This window comes from Amborella trichopoda, chromosome 10 (assembly GCF_054954075.1).
Source record: "Amborella trichopoda isolate Santa Cruz 75 chromosome 10, AtrichopodaSantaCruz75HAP2 v2.0, whole genome shotgun sequence".
Lineage (NCBI taxonomy): Eukaryota > Viridiplantae > Streptophyta > Magnoliopsida > Amborellales > Amborellaceae > Amborella > Amborella trichopoda.
In genome coordinates, this window is record NC_142345.1 from 12,262,274 (window position 1) to 12,284,045 (window position 21,772).

Sequence of the window (21,772 nt, forward strand, 5' to 3'; positions counted from 1 at the left end):
TAAAAGTATACTCGCTATTAATTTTAATATTATTGCACATAAAACTTTTAGGGATAGTTCATCCAACTTGAATAATGTAATTGCTTACCACTAACCCTTAAATATAAACAAAAAATAGAGATGTTGTTTTAAGTGTCAGAACTCTTATGATCGTTTGAAATTTTATTCTTATCCTTAATTATAAAATTTTAAAAATAATACAAACTGAGTAGATCAAAAATATTTGAAAATCTTAAAAATCGACAATCTAGATAATTTGTTACAAGATGCACTATTTTTAATATTTAGTTTTATTTTTTCTCTTCAAATCTATATATCTCTAGGTCGAGATGATAGATTAAAGGGTTCTCAAACACGGAAATAGTCTCTTTATAGGATACTTAAGGTGCACCTTACTTTAATAGTATAAAGTTGCAACCTTATATAAACTTTTCCTAAAAGGAAAAATATGTGCCTTAAGTAGGTTTGACCATTTTTGTTTTTTTATGGTCCGATAATTAAAGTGCTTGTTTCAATAGTAAAACTTTGTTTTAGCAATTCACCTGCAATTATGCTGAGGTAAATATAAAAAAATAAATAATTTTTTTTGGATAATATTCAATGTAACCATTTACATTTCATACAAGGGGTTCACAATTACTTTTAACCATCCGATATGAAATCCAATAACTTGGATGCGTCACAATATTCAAATTTTTTTTTTTTAAAGTTTGAGTTTAGTGCATCCAAAAAATAGTGGTCACAAAAAATAATAATTGTGACCACCATATACCAAAGGTAAATGTTAAATAATCTCATTACATACTTTGGTACAAGGTGTTACAAGTAATCTTTACCATTTGGTGTGACATTGGGTGGCTGTATTTATTAATAGACCAAACTCAAAGGTCAAATGAAATTTTATCGAGCTTTGTGATACACCCAACTTATTTTGGTCCAATACAAAATAATACGCATTTTCTCTATATACTCTCCTATACGAGTTAGAACATTTTATACTCTTTAGGACTATGGAAAAACTATACTCCTTAGGATCACCATCGTCCAATTGAATCATCGGAGATGACCAAAGGAGCACGATTCTTTCATGGTCCCCAGGATTACCGTATCCTCATAAAAGGATATTTTGAATATAAAGTAGAGCAATTTCATGAAATTGTAAAAAAATAGTCAATATAAACCGAAAGGAAGCGAAGAGCAACCCAGAGCTCCCAAATATATAGGGAGAAACAGCGGTGCAGAGAGAAGTTGGAGAGAGCTCAGAAAGAGAGAGAGAGAGGGAGGGAGACGACATTACCTGTATTATCCCAAAGGCGAGGTTTTAATATTAGGATTTGAGAGCTCTGCAAGTGCTGGGCCTTTGCCCTGTATGCAATAAATCCATGAGCTTCTGCACCCAATGGATCCAGCTTCTGCCCATGCCCCTTCTTCCATTGAAGATGATGAATGGGGTGAGCCTTTCTCTCTCTAACCATCCTACATTAATCACTATTTGCTTATCTTTCTAAAACAGCAATTTGATCAAGTTGTGTGTTGGGGACACTTGCATTTTTCGTTTAAGAGGAAAAGCTAATGCGTATGTGATTGGCCATTTGTTTTATCAGGATAGGTATGCAGATTTTATATGTTAGGATACTGAGATTTATTCTATTGGATCTTATTGATTGGCAGCTTTATTATGTTTTTCCATAAAAAATTGTTCTGTTTCCTTTGATATTATTTTTCTGCTTGGTAAAACTATTTGGATTTTCTTGCTTCTGATATTTGGCTTGGGTCTGATTAATTGATAATAAGTTTATGGATGTTTACGACTATTGATGGGACTGGAAATAGTATTTGGGTGTTTGACTCTAGACACAGTATGCCATTTGTTCTGTTTGATTTAGAATTTTTTGTATGCATGATAGCTGATATAATTGGAGCGTAGAATCCTGTCTTTACTAGATCAAGCTGTGAGCTTTTCTATCTGTAGTTAATATGTGATATTATGCACTGAGGTGCATTGATGTAATTTGGTTCTTCTTCTTTAACGTTGGTATGAGGGAACTGCGTTTTGATTTGTTTTGTCTTTCTTCGTTTTTGTGATAATGGCTTCTTTATTTGGTAATGATTTTCTTTGTGTTTCATGCTTCTAGAATTGACAATGGGTGTGCATAAGGAAGCACGTGCACACCCCAAGCATATAAATACAAATATATGTAGGAAAGGTATACTATGCTAGCATTTATTTATTTATGGAAAAGTTTATATAAGGGCGAGGCCCTAAACAATCAAATTAGGGCGTACGTAAAAAATTTTACTGGAAGAGGTTGCTTCAATGCCCAAAAATCCTTAAATTGATCATCTCAACCTCAAGATGCATGGACATGAGAAAAAGTGGATTTCAAGTCTTGAAAATAGTACATCTTGTAATGCATTTTCGGACCGTCAATTTTCAAGATTTTCAAGTTTTCATAGATCTGCTTGATCTACACTATGTTTGAAGCTTTAAATTGTATAATTAGAGATGAAATCAATTTTCAGGACATCACAAATGTTTCCAGTATTGAAACAACATTTTTCAACACTATTTGAAGGTGTACCTTACTTTGATTGTTTAGGGCCTCAGCCTTATACAAACCATGCCCTTTATTTATTTATTTTTGGGGTTCTAGAGTGTGAGAGAGGGTTGGGTTCAGACAGTTATTTAGCACAGACAGTTATTTAGCACCGCACAAGCTATCCGTCCAATGAACAATTGGGGTTTTATATTCCTCCTCTTATAGTCCAGCAAAAAACTTGGACAAACTTTTATAGGAGTAACAAGCAAAATGAGACTCTTTGTTGTTTGCATTGATTGAGGAGATGCTAGCATACTGTTTTAAACACTAATGTTGTCATTGCATAGAAACACATACATGTGTGTTCTGTCTGTATAGAAACGTTTTTCTAGATAAAGCTTGCCATTATGTTCGGTTGGATTTTGGATCACATGAGGTGGTGTTTGGCTTTCGGAAGCTGTAGATTCAATGGATTCATTTATTTATTTACAAACATAAAGGATTTGTTTGTCTAGAATTATCAAGGTTCAAGGAACTAGAACCCATATCACCTTCTCGGGCAATTTGTTTCCCATGGAATCTGTTTCCTCCAAAACATGTCCCATTTTTTTTTCTTTGTCCCAATTGATTACCATGTTTGGGAATCCCACACCCTTTTCCTCAAGATGAGAAAAAGGCTATGATTTTGGTCGAATCAGAATCCTTTTGATGTAAAGTTTCCAATCTGCTTTCTTGTTGATAAACAATTCGACTAATTGATAAAAGTTGGGGAGTTCTGACCTAGTTCTCACATTCGCTGATAAAACATCTGTGGTCGTTCAAGTATGGAGGATGAGATCTGTATCTGAAACTATTTCTAAAGAGGCTACAAGTGCATCAGGTACATACTTCATCTTTTGTAGATCTTCTGACATTGATAAACCTCCCTTCTTGCTATGTGAAGTTGCGATTTGAGCAAGGAGCAGTGGTGTTACAGTAGAACTGATTCAACTTAATAATATCTGGTCTGTTCAATGTCAAACAAGATAATCTGGATTGATCTCCAGCTTATCGGCGCCCTCCTTTTGTTTTGGAAACTTCAAGGGAACTGGGTTGGATCCATCTATAAATCGGTAGAGGTCCATGTTGTTCATTATTGACAGCATTTGAGTTTTCAACAAAAGAAAATAGTCTTGGTCAACTTTAAAAGAGACAAGGCTTGCAAGATTGTGAAAGTTTTTGACTCCCATGGGTGTCACATCAGTTGAAGAGGTTGATTACACCGTAGAGCAACATGAGGAGAAGAACAAAAAAGAGATTGGAGTGAAAAGAATCCAAAAGATAGGGGATAAGTCTGATGGCATATTAGGAATGAAAGCTTAGTCACACTCTATGGATCTGAGTGATGTATTTTAATAACAGAATGCCCTTTGCTATACAAGAGGATAAGATATGGTTACAAGATTATGAATACAAAATCAAGATGGTTGAACAAGAATATGGTTGCCATAAACAGTTAATAGGTAAAATGAAGATTTTCTCTTTCTTATCCTTTACAGAAAACTAGAAACATGTAAAATCAGATTCTTTTTATGATAAATGGGTACCCCAAAGGACTTAGGCGAGGGACATGTTATCCAGGTTCCCATTCACGAATATGGTGGGATGTCTTAGTATAATACTGAAAAAGGTGCTTATTTAGGTTGGATCAAGGTTTCTCCCATGGGGAGGGCATTTTAGGGACTTCACACCTTCAATTTGTGGACGATATGGTTACTTTTGTGGTTCTAGGTGGACCTTGGATCAAAATTTGTCTTGTGCTATGTAATACAAATCTGTTTTGCTAAGTGTGTGGGTTCCAATGTAGATTTGAAGATCAAGAAAGTTGTAGTTCGAATACAAAATGATGTTGTCATTGATTTGAGATTACTTGGGCTGTTCGACTTGTTATAGTTTTTTGTACGCTGCATCTCAAAACAATTTTTTTTTTTCGTGATTCGTGTTGACAGTTTCTCAAAGGAGGAATTGTGTGATGCGTGTGCTTGTAGGCAAGGGCCGAACAATGCCCTAGGCGTATGTGTAGGATTGCAATTGCGCTTCACTTATTTTTATTTTTTATTTTTTATTTTATTTTACAGATGTTGCGGTCCCTATGGACATTTGTTTATTTATTTGGATTTTAAAAAAGGAAAACATACTCTATATAAGGGAATTTTGTAGTTCAGCAAACTAAAAGTTCACTGTGAGCGAGTAGACCTAAAGTTGACCAAAAGCAAACTTAAACTTTACCACGAGGTAAACTTTTGACCACGACGGTGGCCCATTGACTTGGATTGCCATGGTGGTCCTTCAAATGTGTGGTAGTCCATGGACTGCCACTTGTAGGATTCCCCAACATATTCTTCCCTTTAGGGGGGGGGGGAAGGCCTCCATGTGTGGCTTCCCCGTCTTTGTGGGAGGGTGCCATGTGTCACCACGTGGATGTGGCACAATTTTTTTTTTTTTTGAAAGGCCCTCTCTTATATAAAGGGGAGAAATCAATTAATTCCCTCTCTCTTTTTACTGATTAAAAAAAGAAAAGGAAAAATTTAAAACCTTGTAATACGGAGTTTGTATCTCCATTCTCTTAGTTGTTCTTTAAAAGAGGGAAACTTTTGACTTGAATAATTTGAGATTTAGGAGTCATTTTTTTTGTTGTTGCAAAAATAGTGTTAAATTGAAGCGTATTGAATTCCTACCAATTTGACTACGAAAATCAGCGAAGAGCTTTGATTTTAGAAGATCATCGAGAGTACAACTCGAATATTTTTTGTCGGGCCAGTTGTAAAATGGCAGTGTGCTTGCAGGGACTAATTGGTCAAATCAAATATCCCTTTTTTACTTAATTTTTTTTTGTAAAAGAATCTTTTTTCCTTAAAGCTTGAAAAAATCTTTATTGAGTATTATGAGGAAGATGGAATAATTCACCAAGTTACTGCCCCCTACTTTTAGGCTTTTAGGTGACAAAAAATTGCATGCTTGTGGATATGATGAATGCCATACTTATTAGTTCAAACCTCCCTACTAATTTTTGGGGAGAGGGTTTAATATTGGCATGTTAGATTTTGAAAGATATATACCGTATTCAAAATCTAATGCTACTCAATATGAACTCTGGAAAGGATATAAACCAAATGATTTTGGACTTGGCTTTCATATCTATCTCGCGGAAGATCTTAAAACTTTCCAAGAAGCCATGTCCTCAAGTGACCCTCCATTTTAGAGGGAGGTAGTCAACAATGGGGTGGATTTAGTGCTGGCCAATGATACTTGGAGACTAGTTGATTTACCTCCTGGTACTAATCCTTTAGGATGTAAATGAATTTTCAAAAGAAAATAAAAGTGGAAGGCACTATTGAGAAATATAAATCAAGTCTGGTTGGAAAAGATTTTAGACAAAAAGAAGTTGATTTCTTTGACACCTATGCACTAGTTCTACAAATCGCTACCCTTCGCGTACTTATTGCCTTGGCATCGATATATCATCTAGAGATTCACCATATGGATGTTCAAATTGTTTTTGTCCATGAATTAGATGAGAAATTTATATCGAACATCCAGAGGTACTTGTCCTTAAGGGACAGGAACACAATGTATGTAAACTTGCGAAATCCCTATATGGATTGAAACAATCACCAAAATAATTGCATGAAAAATTCAATAGAATTATTTTATTACAAGTATTTCAAATCAGCGATGTTGATTCTCTTGTATATGCCAAAGTTTTTGATGGTGAGGCTGTAATTAGTTATCTGTATGTGGATGATATGCCCATATTTGGTAGTAATATTACATGCGTTGAGGACATAAAGAAAGTATTGTCTTTTGAATTTAATATGAAAGACATGAGGCAAGCTGTTGTGATACTTGGAAGTAAAATAGTGAGTAAACTGACTGTCTATGTTTTCACTCAAAGCCAAATGATAGAAAAGAAAAAGTGTTTTGTGAGCGGACTCACTCACAAACGTCCATCTTTAACATGAACATCCACAACTAAAGATTCCTATCAAATGGATAGGAAAAAATTCTAATAAAAATGTTTTAAAATTTTATTTTATTATATTTTAGTGTAGATCATGGATCACTACAAATTTGGATGCAAGATCGATAAAAATAATGGGTGTTCAAGGGAGCTCGCATGAAAATAGTATGAGTCGGGACACTCATAGAAACTGGATCCTATAGAGAAAATGGTTAAAAGTTTTGATCACTTTGAATACAAATCAGTTTTGACCGTTATATGCTCATATCAAACTTAGAAAGAATTGTGATGATTTTGTTACCCAATCGGAAATGTAAGAGTCAATGGATGTATAATATATGTAATGTCTTGTACTAGACCGGAACTTTCCTTTGCCATGGACAAGTTAAGTAGGTACACCGGCAACCCAGATAAAGACCATTGGATTGCTGTCTATAGGGTCCTGGGATATCTCAAAGGAACCAAAGACTATATGTCCCAATGTTGCATTGTCACCAACATGCATGGGATGTCTAGTACGTGTCGAGGTCTCTAGTGCATGGGGCCAAAAATTCAGTGCTTCCACGACATGTCTGTACAATTCAATTGCAAGTTATAAATCTTATATAAAATATGTAAAAATTAGAAAAATAGAAAAATTTGAAAAATTCAAAAATAAGGAATGTTAAGAAATTTCATCTTGAATTACAACTAGCATAGAATAAAATCATAGAAAAACATAAAAAATACAAAAAGACCATGATGACATTACTAATAACAGAAGGAGATATAAACTAAAGAAGATAGAAATTCATAGAAATAATGTAATTGCCCTACCAAGATGTTGAGGGTACACGACCTTGAAATTGTTTTAGTGACGTGGGATAATTTTGAGCAAAAGTGTAAAGTGATATGCTTATAATATTTATTTTACATTTTTATACTTTAATTTTAAATTCAGAACTTTAGTCATACCCGTTGTGTGGCCTAGGCAGTCAAACCCCTCCAGATGTGGAGAAGATAAGAGGTCATTGGTTCAAATGTTCTATCAGATGCAATGTTGAAGTGTCCATTATTTGTTTTTTCTAATTTATGCTTTATAATAAAATTTAATTACACATTTAACATCAATAACATAGGCTAGTGTGTAGACATTAGACAAGCTGATGCGTTTATAATAAAATCTTACTCATTTAACATGAACAACCATGGCAATTGTGATAGAGTGGCTGATCACATGTGAATACGTGATAGACTTAATATTTAAAAATGAAAACATTCTTGAACTCTTGCCTCCAGAACTACCAATAATTTATAAAAAACAACATATATATGCTGAAAATGTCGCCCATGTTTTGATGGGGCAGGATCCTGATCAATTAAGGAAAACCCCCAAAAACTATCTACTTACATAAAAATAGCTCAGTTGCCCATGTGGTTGATGACACAGGATCCCAATCAAGTAATCTCGGGGTGAACCCCACGGTGTAAGCAAATACTATGGCTGTTGGCTTTTTTAACCTATATAAAGAGGGTTTTGTGGTACCTATAAAATGGGTATGTTGTGTCTGCGATATTGACGCTCTTATTAGGGGTGTTGACACGTACTATATATATGAAATATCATCAGTCATGTAATCTGTACTTATCGATAGTATGTATGCTCATGTCGACACATGACATCGAGAGATATATGAAATGTCTAGGAAACACTGCTATGACCTGCTTTGTGTGGACAAGCCCGCTACATTAGAAGGTTACAACGACGCAGATTGGACCATTGACTCTGATGAATCCATGACTACCCAGTAGATGGATCTTCACTTATGGCGGGGTTACCTTTGCTTAGGGTTCTAATAAGCAGACCTATATCTCCAGATCCACGACGTAATCAGAGTTAGTTGCTTGGGAAGTCTCTGGGAAAGAGGCTAAGCAGCTAAGGAACTTCTTAGTGGATGTACTGCTTGTTCAATGGCCTATGCCTGCGGTCTTAGTATGTTGTGACTGCGAAGCCTAGCATACCGAGCGAAAAGTGAGATTTATTCCGGGAAATCTAAATATATTCACTTAGAGGCACTGTTATTGTGTATCATTACTCCATGTATATTCTAACTAGAACTTGATGAATCCACTAACGGAAGGCTTTGCTAGGGATCAAGTTTGGAAAGCAGTTAGAGGGATGGGATTGAAGCACATATGAGATTATGCCATTAAGTGATGGAAACCCTGCCTAAGGATAGGGAGATCCCAATTCCAAGGTTCAAAAGGGAAAAATAAATCACTTATTGATGTATGTATGTACCACAATAAAAATTTAAAAATTTCTATCCAATCCTTGGCTGTGGTACAATGTATTGCAATGAATGGAGAGGTAGAGCTTTGCTCCTAATAAGTCCATTTGCCTAGATGATGTACACCCTAAGCTGGGGTGTCTCGCTATTAGTCATCCCCCATGGATTCACCTATATGAGTGTAGAAGCGGGGCGGATTCCAATGAGAATTGGACATTCTCTAGAGTGCTCATAAAAGCCAAGAATGGCGTGGGGCTTTAAATACATAGGGCCACGTAGAAAATCACAACTTTTTGAAGGGTAACGTGAGGTATGTGTAAGGCTTATCAATAATGGACATACTTTTAAGGTTCATCCACTCACTGATTTAGTAGGGATTCCATATAACACCATGTGGGGTTTCAAGTCTAGTAGACACTTTCACTTATGCGTTATCTTTCCTGATTTCGAAATTGAGAGTTTGCTTTTTAGTCTAGTTTTTTAAACAAGTGGGAAATTGTTATATTTTTGTTTAAGTTGTGTTTCAAAACAAGTTCAGGTTTTCATGATTTGTTTGGGACAATTTCTTAAAGGAGGAGTTGTGTGACAAATGACGCTCCAGGTGTATGTGTTGGACTGCAATTGAGATTTGCTAATTTTTTCTTTATTATTTTATTTTCTGGATGTTGCAATTCCTATGGACCATGTATTTATTTATCTGAAATTAGAGAAAAAATATATACTATATTTAAGGGGATTTTCTTTGTTCATCACAAGCAAACTTAAAGTTTATTGCAAGTAAACTAAAAGTTCATGGTGAGTTGGTCTTTTGACCACCATGGTGGTCCATCACCGCCATGATGGTCATTCAAGTGTATGTCCCATGGACTGTCCCATGGACCACCACTCATAGGATTCCCCTCCCTTCCTCCCTGTGTGTGTGTGTGTGTGTGTATGTGTGTGTGTGGGTGTCCCTTTCTTCCCTTTTGGCGGGAGGCCACCATATGTGGCCTCCCTATCTTTATGGAATGGTGCTATGTGTCACCGTCACGTTGACATGTAGCATTTTTTTTATTTTTATTTTAAATTTTAATATGCTTCTCTCTCTCTCTCATTTAAAGGGGAGAAATGAATTAAAACTCTCTCCCTTTTTATCGATTAAAAAAAGAGGAAAAACAAGAACATTCTGTTATGGAGTCTGTAACTCCGTTCTCTCTATTCTTCGAAAGGGGGTAATTTTCTACTCAAATAATTAAGATTTATGAGTTGGTTCTTTTGTAAAATCAGTGTCAAATGGAAGCGTATTGAAACCAAACTGATTTGACTACAAAAATCAGAGAAGATTTTTTATTTTAGATGATCATCTAGAGTGCAACTAGGAGATCTTACGACAACTTTTTATTGGGCTGATTGTATACTGGGAGTGTGCTCAATGGGAACGATTGCATCTTGGAAACTTCTTCAAATCAGCGGCATTTAACACTTAGAAGAAAGTGAGATGAAGGGATAAAATTTCTTTCTTGAGGGGAGCTAATTTCTTAATTATTTAGATTCACTTCAAATGCCCTTTTTGGATGGCCAAGGTAGTAGTTGAGAAAAATATAGAGTAATTTTTGTAATAAAATGGGAACGATTTTCATCTTCTAAATAGAAGGGGGTTTGTAAACCGTTAAGATTGAAGGGGATTGAGTAGTAATCAAATATTTTAGCACACAAGTTTCTTTTCTAAGTTGATTCAGATATTGGATTCAGAAACAAGGTTGGTCGAGGTAGTTTTGAAATAGTATGCTAAGGAAGAATATGCTTATGATGGAAGGCATAAAAGAAAAATGAATGTTTTGGACCTTGTAGGATATTCTTTCAGTTGACATGGCAATAGCAAAAAGCTAGTAGGTGGCAGTGGGAGTAGATGTTTGAAAACATCCATTAGTAGCCTTTTCTCGCGAATGATGCCATTGCCTGCAATCTGGGCTGCAAGGTGGAGGATGGTTTTTTTGAGGGCCCTCATGGAACCTCCAATTTGAATTTGGACCTAAGGAGGAAAGTTTGAAAACAATGAAGCTAGAGATGTTTATTTTTGGAACCTCGAACGAGTGAGGGTAGTCATGCCATTTGGCTTAGGTCTTGAGAGAGATTTTATTTCTACCCACTGAAACCCTGAACAAGCGACTGAGAAATAAAAAGAAGGAATATTCACACCATTTGGCTCGTATGACTTAACTCAAGCCAAATGACATAACAACCCTTGTCTGTTTAGGGTTCCAAACCCAAAATGAGCAATTTCTGTAGAAAAATATATGCTTTGGACATGGAACCTTGAATAGTCGAGGGTCGTTACGTTATTTTGCTTGAGAGACTTAAGTTGAGCGAAATAACAAAGCTACCTTAACTCATTAAGCATTGGCTACCTAAAACATGCAATTTTGACCTAAAACTGATATTTATTAGGTTTGTAATCTTGACCAAGCGACTGTAGGTCTGTCATTTGCCTCAAGTGACTCTTGTTGGGCCAAATTACTGAAATGCCTCTACGTGTTCCACATTCGAAATCCAAAATAAGAGTAGTTTGTGCTTTTTTAAACAAAATAATTGGGGAGATACCTAAGTGAAAGGATTTTTATAAATTGACCGGGGGAAAACGAATAAAGGAGTGGGCGTATTAAGGAAGGAGAGGAATCGACTAGTGGTTTACGCTTTCCCCGCGCTTTGTGAGGGAGGAACGCGTAAGCGGTTCTTGTCAGAGGAAGAGTTGAGAATCTTCACCAGGCCCACTTTATAGGTAAATTGATTGATTTAAGGGTCAGTAAGGCGCACTTTATAGGTAAATTGATTGATTTAAGGGTCTTAGTAACTTTTTAAGGTGGTTTGACCATTTCGTTGATATTTTCCTTCGTTTTATATCAATCAAGGTCAATAGATCAACACAATTTCTAAAGCTTTAAATTTTGATATATTCAGCAACCAAAGACAGAATTTTCAGTTGCTCAAGCTAATCCTATATCTTTTATAAGCATATGAACTGCATTCCATTAGGTAATCACATAAGTTAGGCTGTATGTGTAGCAGTGTTTTAAAATGTGGGATGCGGACCAGATGCGGTGGGGGGCCGATGCGGGTGCATCGCGATGATGCGGTCAATAAATGTAAAAAATTCTAAATTTTTTTAAAAAATAAGTTAATGCATAGAAAAAAATATGAAGGTGATATATGTGATAGTAGGTATTTTAGTTTAATGATTAACTTCAAAACTATTAGCTGTTGGAGATTCTGTATCCAGTTATCCACCCATATAAGTATTTCTACAGAGCAAGCATCACACAATTTCTATCTTTGGGATTTTTTAGTTTAGGATATTTTCGAGTCGGATCCTTATTACTAGAAGATTGGGAAGAAGACATTGCCCCAAAAATATGTATAATAGTAAATATTGTACAAGAAAGAAAAAAAATTTACCGACTTTGTGAAGTACTTGAAGCCCCCAATTTTTTATCACAAATTTACCCTAACATCTCCAAATCAACAATCAAAGGCATCCAATGAACATCCAAGTATCAAACAACCGCTAAATTGAAGATTTCTATGAAAAAAAAAATTCCGCCTAAATTTTTTTTACCTCAATTTGATGCAAAAAAAGCTACAAAATTGGCTGAAAATCTTCCTGGATATCTTGTAAATCTGCCCTCCTCCTCATCCTCCTTCCTCAAGTTTTCAATCTCTTCCATCAAGATTGTGATCTAGTGGCTCTCATGGAGCTTAATTGACTTCCAATTGACTCATGAACTTCAACTCCAATTCAAGTCTTCTCCAAGGAATATTGGATCATCGCCAACATCAACCAACCACTCACATGTATCATCCATATTTATGACAGTAATGGGGTCTATTACATCGTGATCCAGATAGTGTTCATTAAGTTCTGATTATACTAAACCAAAAATGAGGCCCTTCAGTCTTTTCTGCTCAAGCCTGTTTCACATATTTGTATGATTCACATATATGTATGAATCTAGTGGATCGAGGATGATGCTTGATAAGAACTTAAAAAATTAAAATATATATTTCAAGTATGAGTGAAATGGACAATCAGTTAAATAATTTAAGAAATTGCCATCTCAAATGAACGAAAGTTGTGGTTGCAACCAGATGAGCTGCATATCAACCTCAATATGCGTTATGGCCCTCTACAAGTGACTAGCACGATTGATCCACCATGAACCCACAGTACAATATTAATGAAAGGAAATAAAGTATAAGAGTATATAATTATGTTTAGAAGTCAAATTAGATATTAGACGTTCGACATGGAACTAACTACTCAAATCACAACTTCACAATGAAGAAGAAAATTTTGAACTTGCCGGGGAAGTGTATTTTTCTCTGCCTTATTATCAATTCCTTGACACATGGTCTTGTTCTTTTACCCTGGGGATGAGTCTCTTTAAGCACTTGTTGATTGCAAACATAGAACATCCCAAAGTATCAATCTCAGTATTATCATAGAAAAGCCAGGGTTGAGATAATACCCTGCTACGTGGAGGGCCTATTTAATGAGTTCCAGTCTTTTTCAATAATCTTCACAATAGAAGAATATAGCTTTCGTTATATCCAAATTCTTCCCAATTTTACTTCCCATTGCCTAGTAAATATGACCCATAGCTGGCTCCTCCTCATTGTCCACTATGTGCAAAACCTTAACTGAAAGTTCAAAGGCTTGGAGGGCTTGGCCAAACCTCATTCCAAACCTTGGGTGCCAAAACTAATGTTAGCCCCTGTCTTCCTACTTGTTGTCTTAGCCAACTTGCATTGCAACCAGTCTTGAGATACAAACATGCCCTTGAGCTTCTCTTTTAGGGCTGAAATAGACTCCAAAGGCAATAAAGAAGTGGCACATCTAGTCACCCCACTCCTCACCCAGGCCTTGTTAACTAATGGGGGTTGTGTTGGACCCCTTACAAATGGTCTTACATCTCTCTACTAACTTCTGAAGGGACTTGAGTACATGGGGCTACATATCTTCTAATACCGGCCAAATGATTCTTTAATCTATTAATGGCAGCATTGTAGTGTTTCCTACAGAATTTACTCAACATAGTTCTTGTCATTGGAATTTGGGCATAATCTGTATTTCTAAGTTGTTTTTTAGAACTAGAAGAAGACAACTTCACCTAAATCCTGCAATACAAACCAAAAACTTTATTAAGAAAGGCCACTATTGCAATATTGAGAAGACAAAAATTGATTAATTTAAAAATCGAAAGTATGTATGCAAAATTTAAGAATTGACTATTTGATAATGTAGTATTTAGTGATTTACAAGACTCAATTAATTAGTCTTGGATGCAACACTAAAGTAAGTATTGAATTTTTTCTTGGGAAAATATCTCCGTATCCCTTTTTTTTTACTTCTGTATCTCTTGAGACCCAAGGAATGAAAATATTACTTGTAAGCAAAAGGTCTCAATTTTTGCTATCTTACAACCCCCTGGACCCATTTGAACATGAATTTTTGACCGCAAACAAAAAACTAAAATGACACCCTCAACTCCTTCCCCCTCTTTTCTCTTCTACCTCTCTTGCTCTCTCTCTTCAAAGTGAAAAATGCTTTTTCGATTTTGCCGTGCCATTAAAGGACATGTCGGTTTATCGATTCCATTTCTCTCTCTAAAAACCTCTTTTGCTTGATAATTATTTCTTTCTCTCTCTCTAGAAAGTGAGATGCATTTTTATTTTGCCCCGCCATTAATGGCAGGCCACTTTCTTCTGCATCAGCCTCCCTATCTCGAACTTGTGAGAAGATGAGAGCAGTCAGTTATGGTGGTCATGCTCAGAACCCTTCGTCTTAACCTTCAAAAGATCACTACTTCTTCACTGAGAAGTTTCTCTCTCTTCTTCTTACCCACTTTCTCTCTAGCTGCTCTCTTGCTCTTACTCTCGGTCTGCAATGGAGTCACCATCTTCTGCCTCCATCTCCCTTTTCCGGTAAAGCCCACATCGAAAAGCGCCCATTTCTCACTGGAAAACACAGTCAGGGGTCCATGAACAGTTTCAGTCATGTATGCTCTCAAGGAAGAAGAAAATCATCTCTCTAAAGAGCTTGAAACCCATCGGAGCTTCAAGCTTTTGACACAAAAAGAGGACAATGAGAACTCTTTAGTTCCCCCATTAAACACCACTGTAGATGGCAAGATCAGGTGGCTCAAAAAGAATAGGTCTTGGTTCAGGATTCTCAAGTCTGGGCCTCTGTTGACCAAAGGTTACAGGGTATTGGCAATGGCCCCTGATTTTGATGTTATAGTGATGAAGAGCTTTGCTGATTTGAGAAGTGCAATTGCGGCACAAACCATTGACTTGGAGACTGGGAAATGGAGCAGGTTGAACAATGCCGTGATGGCTTTCAAAGAGCTTGGTGTCTCAGATTCCAGTGGCATTTCCTGGAGCCCATCATCGCCTCTTTTCATTTCTAGTGAGAGAGGAGTTTGGGCATTGAGAGAGAGGCAGGGTAGAGGGAGAGGGAGTTTGGCTAGAGAGAGAAAGAGAGTGTGGGTAGAGAGAGAGAGAGAGAGAGGGAGTTTGGAAAACCTTTTGGGAGAAAGGTGAAAGGAAAACAAAAGTGTTGAGGGTGTCATTTTAGTTTTTGTTTGGATAAAAAATTCATGTTCAAATGGGTCAGGAGGTTGTAAGATAGAAAAATAGAGACCTTTTTTTTACAAGTAATATTTTCATTCCTTGGGTCTCAAGAGACAGAAGTAAAATATAGGGGATAAGTAGATATTTGAAATTTTTTTTTTTTTTTTTGGGTAATTCAGTGGGGATGACAAGCCCTTACCCTCTTTTTTAAATCCTTAGTGGTTTTTCAATGTGTTAGGTGAGAATGGAAGCTTAGACCTTAGCTGGGACACAAGTGGTACTACTATCACGACCATATCCCCATTCTCAAGTAAGTATTGAAACTTTTTTTGGGTAAGTGAAAAGTAGTATGTCAGTGGGGATTTGGGCCCCTACCCTCTGGTGAGAATGGAGTTAGAGACCTCAACATAAGGCTCGGCAATACTACCGCCAAGACCCTATGCCATTCTCACAAAAAAGTATTGAAATTTGAAACACTGAAGTTACCCAACCTAAAGAAGTAATTAATAATTTACAAATTCAAAAGAAGAATCAAAACTACAAGAAAATTTACAAAATGATAATCCACTTACCCAAATATTGAAAAAATCACTATGCAACACCAAATATTAAAAAGAAATCACCAATAAATGGAAAAGACTAATAAAAAGTAGGGAGAAAATCCATGTGGATTAGGTTCAATGCCATTTTATTAAGATCGGCTAATTTAATGACATTCTATTGAGATTGGGTTGCCCAATCTTAATAAAATGGCATTAAACACAAACCAAAACCACTCTTGAATATGATTAACAAATCTAAGCTAAACTTTGAAAAAAGTACAGGTACAAAAAGAAAAATAAAAAAAATAAAATAAAAACCCAACATTTATAAACATCACCAAACTCTTACCCAAAAGTTTAAATATATTAATATTTCAAAATGCAATTGATCTTGGTTCGAATTGGCGATCTTTGGTTGCCAGTCTAAGTCCTCTTTTAAACCACTTTAAACAACAAAAAGTATAGGATTGAATTCTTTTCGACTTCTTGAAGTTTGAGATTTGCTTGATCATCAAAAAAGTAAAAAATCTAGTGTTGTGGAATTTTTTTCTTCTCCGCTCCAAAGCTAGCAAAAATGGTTTTAAAGGTTGGGATCGCCTCCCAAAACCCTTTTCCCCCTTTTCAATGTGAGATAATTATGTTGTTTGCCCTTGGCAAGGGCATTTTTCCCCCCTCGCCATGGACATCTCACCGCCTAGGCTCATGGGCACAGGCTGGTGCCTAGGCAGCCCCTCCCTCAAGAACCTATGCGGGCTCCTAGGTACCTCAACACCTAGGTTGCTCAATTAGGGCAGTTAGCTTCGGCCATGCAGCTGAAATTTGAATCTTGGCAAGTTCTAAAAGTTCCTTATTGCGTGCTTAGTTTTGGAAGCTGAATCCATGGGCATTTTGTTGATATGTCAATCTTGGTGTAGTTGAATTTTTAACTTAGGGTGTTTAGCAAGTTTTAGTAGATGGTAAAATTATCACAGTTATATGCCTATACAATTCCACTTTAGAATAGTGGAGCACTATGTTGGGAGATCAGGTTGGGATAGAGCTTGAGGGGGCTAGTCTAGGGGATCTCAAGTAACATATGATTCTCCATTCTGACACTGGGCATATAAGCAGTAGAAAAGTCGTATTTTGTTCTAATTTTTTTGGGTCTAACTTGATAAATTTAGAAGACCTTAGGTTTGCATGGGACTCCTAATTGGCTGGTTGATCTCTAAAAGTAAAGAAAGAGGAAAAAGGTTTTGTAAAGCTATTCTGTGGTGTGTGAAAGAGTATGTACAAGAGGAACTGGCCAGACTTGATTAGCTGCTAGTCTGCTAATGTTCGAGGTTTATGGATTTCTAGAGGGTTTCTCCATAACTGTAGTCCTGAGATTCCAAATTGATTTAGGAATCAGAATCGTGAATCGCGAATCACGGGTGGCTGGAAGATTCTTGTTGTGGGGATCGCTATCTGTACATGGGGAATTGCAGGAAACGAGATTCCTGCTTTATCGGAACTGAGTTTCCATCCAAATGGAATCAAGATTTCTACCTCTATGGAGTGAAGTTTCAACCCAAATGGAATCAAGATTCCTACCTCTTTAGAATTGAGTTTCAGACAAATTGGAATCGAGATTGATAGCACTTTGGAATCGAGTTTCAACCCACACGGAATCGAGATTCCTACTTCTATGGGATTGAGTTTCAATCCAATTGTAATAGATATTTCCACATCTATGGGATCGCACACCTGACAACTTAGAACCACATCAGAAATCATCAGGAAATTTGTTTCTTAGGGCAAAAGGTTCGAGGTTCTGATGTAATCTTATGCAAGAAGCCCTTGGTATAGGAATTGATGTATTGGGTATGCCTAGCCATGCTTCCCCTAATATGGGAATCGAGATCCTCAAAGGTTATAAAGACCTGAACAGGGGTTCCCTTGCCATTGAAATCGATGTATTGAACCTTAATTGCAGTATAAGAATTAAGGTTGAGTGGCCATAATGCTAGATTTGGGTTAAGTACAATTAACAAATGCCTATGGTCTACCAGGGGATTTATGATAGTGTTTACAAAAAATACAAATATTAACTGATGCATATTTGAAAGATTTTGATTTCATATTTGTAGTTGTAAAAAACGAATTTCTTTAGGCCATTGTGTTGTACTGTGTTGTAATACAAATGGAACCCAAATCTCCTTCCCTGTATTCATTAAAAAAAGTCGCCAATTCTACCACTCTTAGAAATGTAATCTGAACTGGACCCAAATCTTTTTCCCAAATATCTTTAAAAAATAGCCACCAGGTTCTAGCACTATTAGAAATGTCTAGGATTCCCTAACCTCATTTTCCAAATATACTATTCAATTGACATGATGAAGTGAAAGTGAGTACATTTAATGAGAGAAAGCGATCGAATAACATGTTTTTGTTTACATCACATTGTATTGTAGCGTTAGTGGAACAAGTGCTAAAAATCTCAACATCACAAGCACACTTATGGAGAAAGGGTGACAGAGATTTTATGATTAGAAGAGAGTAAAAAATACATGTAATAAAAAATATACTGCTGTGGGACTGGATTCCTCAAAAATGGAATCCAGATTCAAAGAATGTGGAATCGAGATTTAACAAATGTTGAATCGAAATTCAGAATATGTTGGAATCAAGATTAAAAAGAGTAGAACCGAGATTCCTAAATGTTAAATCGAGATTCCTGACTTCAAGGGAATGGGTTCAATAAAAATTCCTTGATGGAATTGCAGGATCGGTATTCTGTATAGGAATTGCCACTTGGGGTGCGAGATTCCAGCAACTATGGTCTTGACTGCCTGTTTATTTTATGCATGTTAATGAATTCATGAAGCCTTTCCAATTTTACGGATTGTTGGGTTTGTTGTGTGTTTACTTCTTGGCTTGTGGGATTTGCGACTCTTGTGGAAAATTTTGTTTGGAATATTTCAGATGCAGATGGTTTTGTGATACCAAGCTTGGGATTGGGACAAAAGGATTTGAGTGAGCCGGATGAACCTACAGCAAATGATTCAAAGCCTTCCTCTCCAAAGGTTAGGCTGCCTTTCTCTTTCATAAATTTCTGTCAACACAACATCTTCAGGGCCTCCAAATCTTACTAGTATTTAGATTTTGGCCTGAACTTTCTCTCAATTTTTTTGCACATTTAATATCTAACCACATTTCTCTGATAAGCCGCCATTAAGTTTCTCTCACATTTAGTATTTTGCATCCATTTGTCTCCTACAGTAGATTCCTCTGTAATTTAGTATTTGGCTGCAATTTTCCATCTGAAAACTTCTGTTTCATTATTCTGGAATTCCTTTCATGAGACTGATGTTACAGATGCACCAATATGCACAATGAATAAATATTTGGCCTTAATGTCTCTCATAAAGTCTTTCTCATCCAGGGCACATGTCAAGAAGCACCAACTCTCTCTCATCTAGATTTTTTTTTTGGTGAGTCAGTGGGGAGAGGACCCCTTCGCTTGTAGGAATTGAGCCTAGGCTGTAGCGATACAAATTGTCAAGTGCTAACCAATTAAGTTCTAGATTTAGAACTTTGAGCTTTTTGAATGACTAATGTGGGGGCTTTTTACAGATAAACAAAGAAGAGAAGATATACTTGGGTCCACACGGTGCTCCTCCCTCTCTCACTAAGCAACAAGAACTGAGTGCCTCGGGCCGGAAGCAACGACTCAAGCATAAACTTAAAGACGCTGACAAGAAATTTTCTGGTGTTGGTCGTGAAAACAAGGTCGAGCAGATTCGAGAGATAGTTGGTGGGGGTAATAAGGTAAGCGCTGTTATGTCAAAGACTTCTCCTCGAGATTGGCTTGACCCCCACTGCCATGAGTCACAGTTTGAGAGGTCTTCTCACTAGAGAGAGAGAGAGAGAGAGAGAGAGATAGGACTGCTTTGGTGTCAAACTGTCTATAGAGATAATTCCTTCTACAGGATAGAGCATTACTAGTACTGACATTAGTAGTGGGTGATGTATCGTTATTTATGGTTAGTGACTTCGAGGTATATGTTTACATTTGATATTAGTGGTTCTTCCATTTCCACATGCCACATGAGAGTAATTTAGTTTCTACGTAGGTGTGCCTCATGTTATTTGTGGTAAGATTTGGTTTGTATTTGTGAATTTAGAGAGAGAGAGAGAGAGAGAGAGATTTTGGCGAGCTTAGGATTTGGACTCCAAACTAGAACGGCAACCAAGTGCAACAATAGAAGATGCGTTGCTAGTGCTAAAGTTCTCCCTTGGCAGTGATATTGCCGCGATTCGAATTCTGGATTCTTCCACTGTTAGAAAACTTGACCGGGGAATGGAACCTGGCCATGGGCTGGTCCTGGTAATTAAAAAGGGTTCAAAAAATTTACAAAAAAGTCCCAAAAAGTATGTTTAAAATATAATTAAACAAATATATCCAAATGCGATTAAAAAAGTCGTGAAATCCATTTGTGTCCAAGGGGTATTATAGAAATCTTTGAAATAATAAAAAAGAAAAAAAAATGTAAAAAAAAGTATTACAGTCAAAGTGCTTCCCAATCTTCTCTAAAGCAAATAGAACATATTTAACAAGCTAGCAAACAAATTTTTTATTTTTTTAGATTTTTTATAATTTTTTGAAGTTTTTTTAAGTTCTTGGCTTGACCGCCCTAAGTAGCAACTGGCCAAAATCGGCCATGGCTATTGTCCGGTTCTTGGTAACACGGCTGTGACTGGGTCAATCCGGCTGGTTTTGCAAACACTGAATTCTCCAAATTTCATTTGTTTCAGGGCTAGATGAATTCAATGGGTAAACTTAACCTGATTCTCTCGTGACTAATGGAATTTTTCGTGGCTGCTTTTATTGGTCTAAATCACTCGACCGCCAGTCTGGATCAGCATTGGTGGGCACCCTATTGTTTGCCATGTACAGTAGGAATTGATCTAGTTGAGTGACTAGCCTGGTTTTATAGGAGAATGTCAGAGAATCGAGCAAGTCGCTCAAGGTATCAGGCAATTTTGTCAAATAGAAGTGCATATTTTCTACCCATTTTATTTTATTTTTTTATTTTAAAAATATTTTCAAATTAAAAAATAATGTTTTAATTTTCTTTTTTGGACCGACAACCATGATGCAGAGTTGGTCTCATTCTCCCCAAATTGGCGATCATAGACCGGTCCGTCTAACGACCAATCTGGCCACCCAATTGGATTTGAATTCATGGTAATCCAGGCCGTGACAAATCCAGTTTTAAAACTTTGGTCTCATCTAAATACTTGGATTGCCGTCTTGTAGCCACTGAAGTCGAGTTAAATGATCAATCTCCGTTACATGGGGTTGGTAACCTCCTTTTGATAATTGAGGCCGACTTGTAGAATTCTAGTACTATTTAAGTTTGGATATGCTTTTGGGTGAAAATCTATGTCTTTTAGAAGCTCCCCAAATCGTCTTCAAAATATTTCTAGATGTGGACAGTTCCTCATGCTAGTTTCTCACCCACTAGGAAAGGGGCTGGATCGTAGTGGTAGAAAGTCCATACTAAGGTACCAAGTTGACACTTGATACCTTCAAGAAAAGTTAATTCCCCAATTCATAGGAATAAATGGGAAGAGTCTGTCATCCCCACTGAATTACCCAAAAAAATTAAAAATCTCACACGCTCTACTTTGGTGTTCACCACTACATAGGCAAAACAAAAAATGAAAAAACAAAAAAAGAAAAAAGAAAAAACTCTTCGGGTAAAGAAAGTGAACAAAAATCTAGAGTTGGCATGTTATCCATTTATCTTTTGTATATTTGGCTGTCTTGAGTCTTGACTCTGTGGCTTT

The 21,772-nt window shown here is 36.5% G+C and overlaps 1 protein-coding gene across 2 annotated transcripts; it reads left to right on the forward strand.

Annotated features, from left to right (window-relative positions):
- Positions 1 to 1,205: 1,205 nt before the first annotated feature.
- LOC18438878 (Na-translocating NADH-quinone reductase subunit A) lies at positions 1,206 to 20,047 on the forward strand. Of its 2 annotated transcripts, XM_011626819.3 has the most exons (4): positions 1,206 to 1,451; positions 18,902 to 19,002; positions 19,362 to 19,410; positions 19,553 to 20,047. In XM_011626819.3, the coding sequence occupies exons 1-4, from the start codon at positions 1,400 to 1,402 to the stop codon at positions 19,609 to 19,611; spliced, it is 261 nt and encodes an 86-aa protein (XP_011625121.1). In that variant the 5' UTR covers positions 1,206 to 1,399; the 3' UTR covers positions 19,612 to 20,047. The 2 variants fall into 2 exon arrangements, with proteins under 2 accessions (XP_011625121.1, XP_006848971.1); XM_006848908.4 differs by lacking the exon at positions 19,362 to 19,410.
- Positions 20,048 to 21,772: the final 1,725 nt, after the last annotated feature.